This window comes from Poecilia reticulata, linkage group LG20 (genome assembly GCF_000633615.1).
Source record: "Poecilia reticulata strain Guanapo linkage group LG20, Guppy_female_1.0+MT, whole genome shotgun sequence".
In the NCBI taxonomy this organism is placed as follows: Eukaryota; Metazoa; Chordata; class Actinopteri; order Cyprinodontiformes; family Poeciliidae; genus Poecilia; species Poecilia reticulata.
In genome coordinates this window covers 19,105,699-19,106,936 of record NC_024350.1, presented here as the reverse complement: position 1 = coordinate 19,106,936, position 1,238 = coordinate 19,105,699, and the positions used below count along the sequence as shown (strand labels likewise).

Below are 1,238 nucleotides of genomic sequence, written 5' to 3'. Positions count from 1 at the left end.
GTGCAGGAGTTGAGTATCATGACGAGCATGAAGACTCAACTCCTGCTCAGATGAAAAAGGCATCGGAAGACTTTACCCCTGAGGAAACATCTGTCCTAGAAAACAAGATCTCTGATCTCGGAGAACAAACTTCCCCGGCTGGGGAAGTTTGTGGAAAATGTTCACCCCCTTTGTTCTCTTGGGCAGGAGTTGAGTATGATGAAGACTCAACTCCTGCTCAGATGCAAAAGACATCAGAAGACTGGACCCCTGAAGAAACATCTCTCCAAGAGAACAAGGTCTCTGATTTCAGAGAACAAACTTCCCCGGCTGGGGAAGTTTGCGGAAAATGTTCTCCCCCAATATTCTCTTGGGCAGGAGTTGAGTCTGATGAAGACTCAACTCCTGCTCAGAYGGAAAAGACATCAGAAGACTGGACCCCTGAAAATAAATCTGTCCAAGAGAACAAGGTCTCTGATCTCGGAGCACAAACTTCCCCGGCTGGGGAAGTTTGCAGAAAACGTTCTCCCCCAATGTTCTCTTGGGCAGGAGTCAAGAATGACGAAGGGCATGAAGACTCAACTCCTGCCCCGACAAACAAGGCATCAGAACAGTTTACCCATGATGAAACATCCATCCTAGAGGACAAGATCTCTGATCTAAAAGAACAAACTTCCCCGGCTGGGAAAGTTTGTGGTAAACGTTCTCGGCCAATGCTAACGTGGGCAGGAGTTGAGTATGATGAAGATGATGWAGACTTTTTTGCCCCTGCAGTGACAAAAGAGACAATGGACGACAGCAGCCATGACGACAACAGCCATGATCGCCAAGAACACTCTACCCTGGATAATGAATTTGAATGTGAAAATAATACAGCTGAATTTAAAGGCGAAATTATTAACCTACCAAAAGCACAATTAGAAGATTGGACATACGAGGCAAGATGCTTGCTAACAGTTCATGAACCTAAAAAGAGACCCAAAGCTAGAAAATATTTTTTTTGGCCATTTTAAGAGACAGATGTTAATGCAAAAAAAAAAAAAAATAAAAATAAAAATATAGGAGAATGTATATTATATATACATTCTCCTAATATTTAGAATGGCAGAAGTAATTACCACTGGTAAAATGTATTTACCAGTGGTAATTACATTTTCTGTTTCAATTCACTTCAAAAATACTTTGTTAATCCCAAAGGGAAATTACATGCTGTCACTCATCAAGATTCTTCAAAGAGCCATTGAAGAGCCATCCCAAGA

General features: G+C 41.8%; 1 protein-coding gene across 1 annotated transcript in view; it reads left to right on the top strand.

Moving 5' to 3' along the window:
- The first annotated feature begins 692 nt into the window (after window positions 1-692).
- LOC108165685 (CD276 antigen-like) overlaps window positions 693-1,238 on the top strand; it is a 7,730-nt gene continuing 7,184 nt past the window's right edge. Inside the window, exon 1 of the mRNA XM_017301778.1 lies at window positions 693-840. Coding sequence (XP_017157267.1) covers window positions 693-840 — 148 coding nt within the window. The remainder of the gene's footprint in view (window positions 841-1,238) is intronic.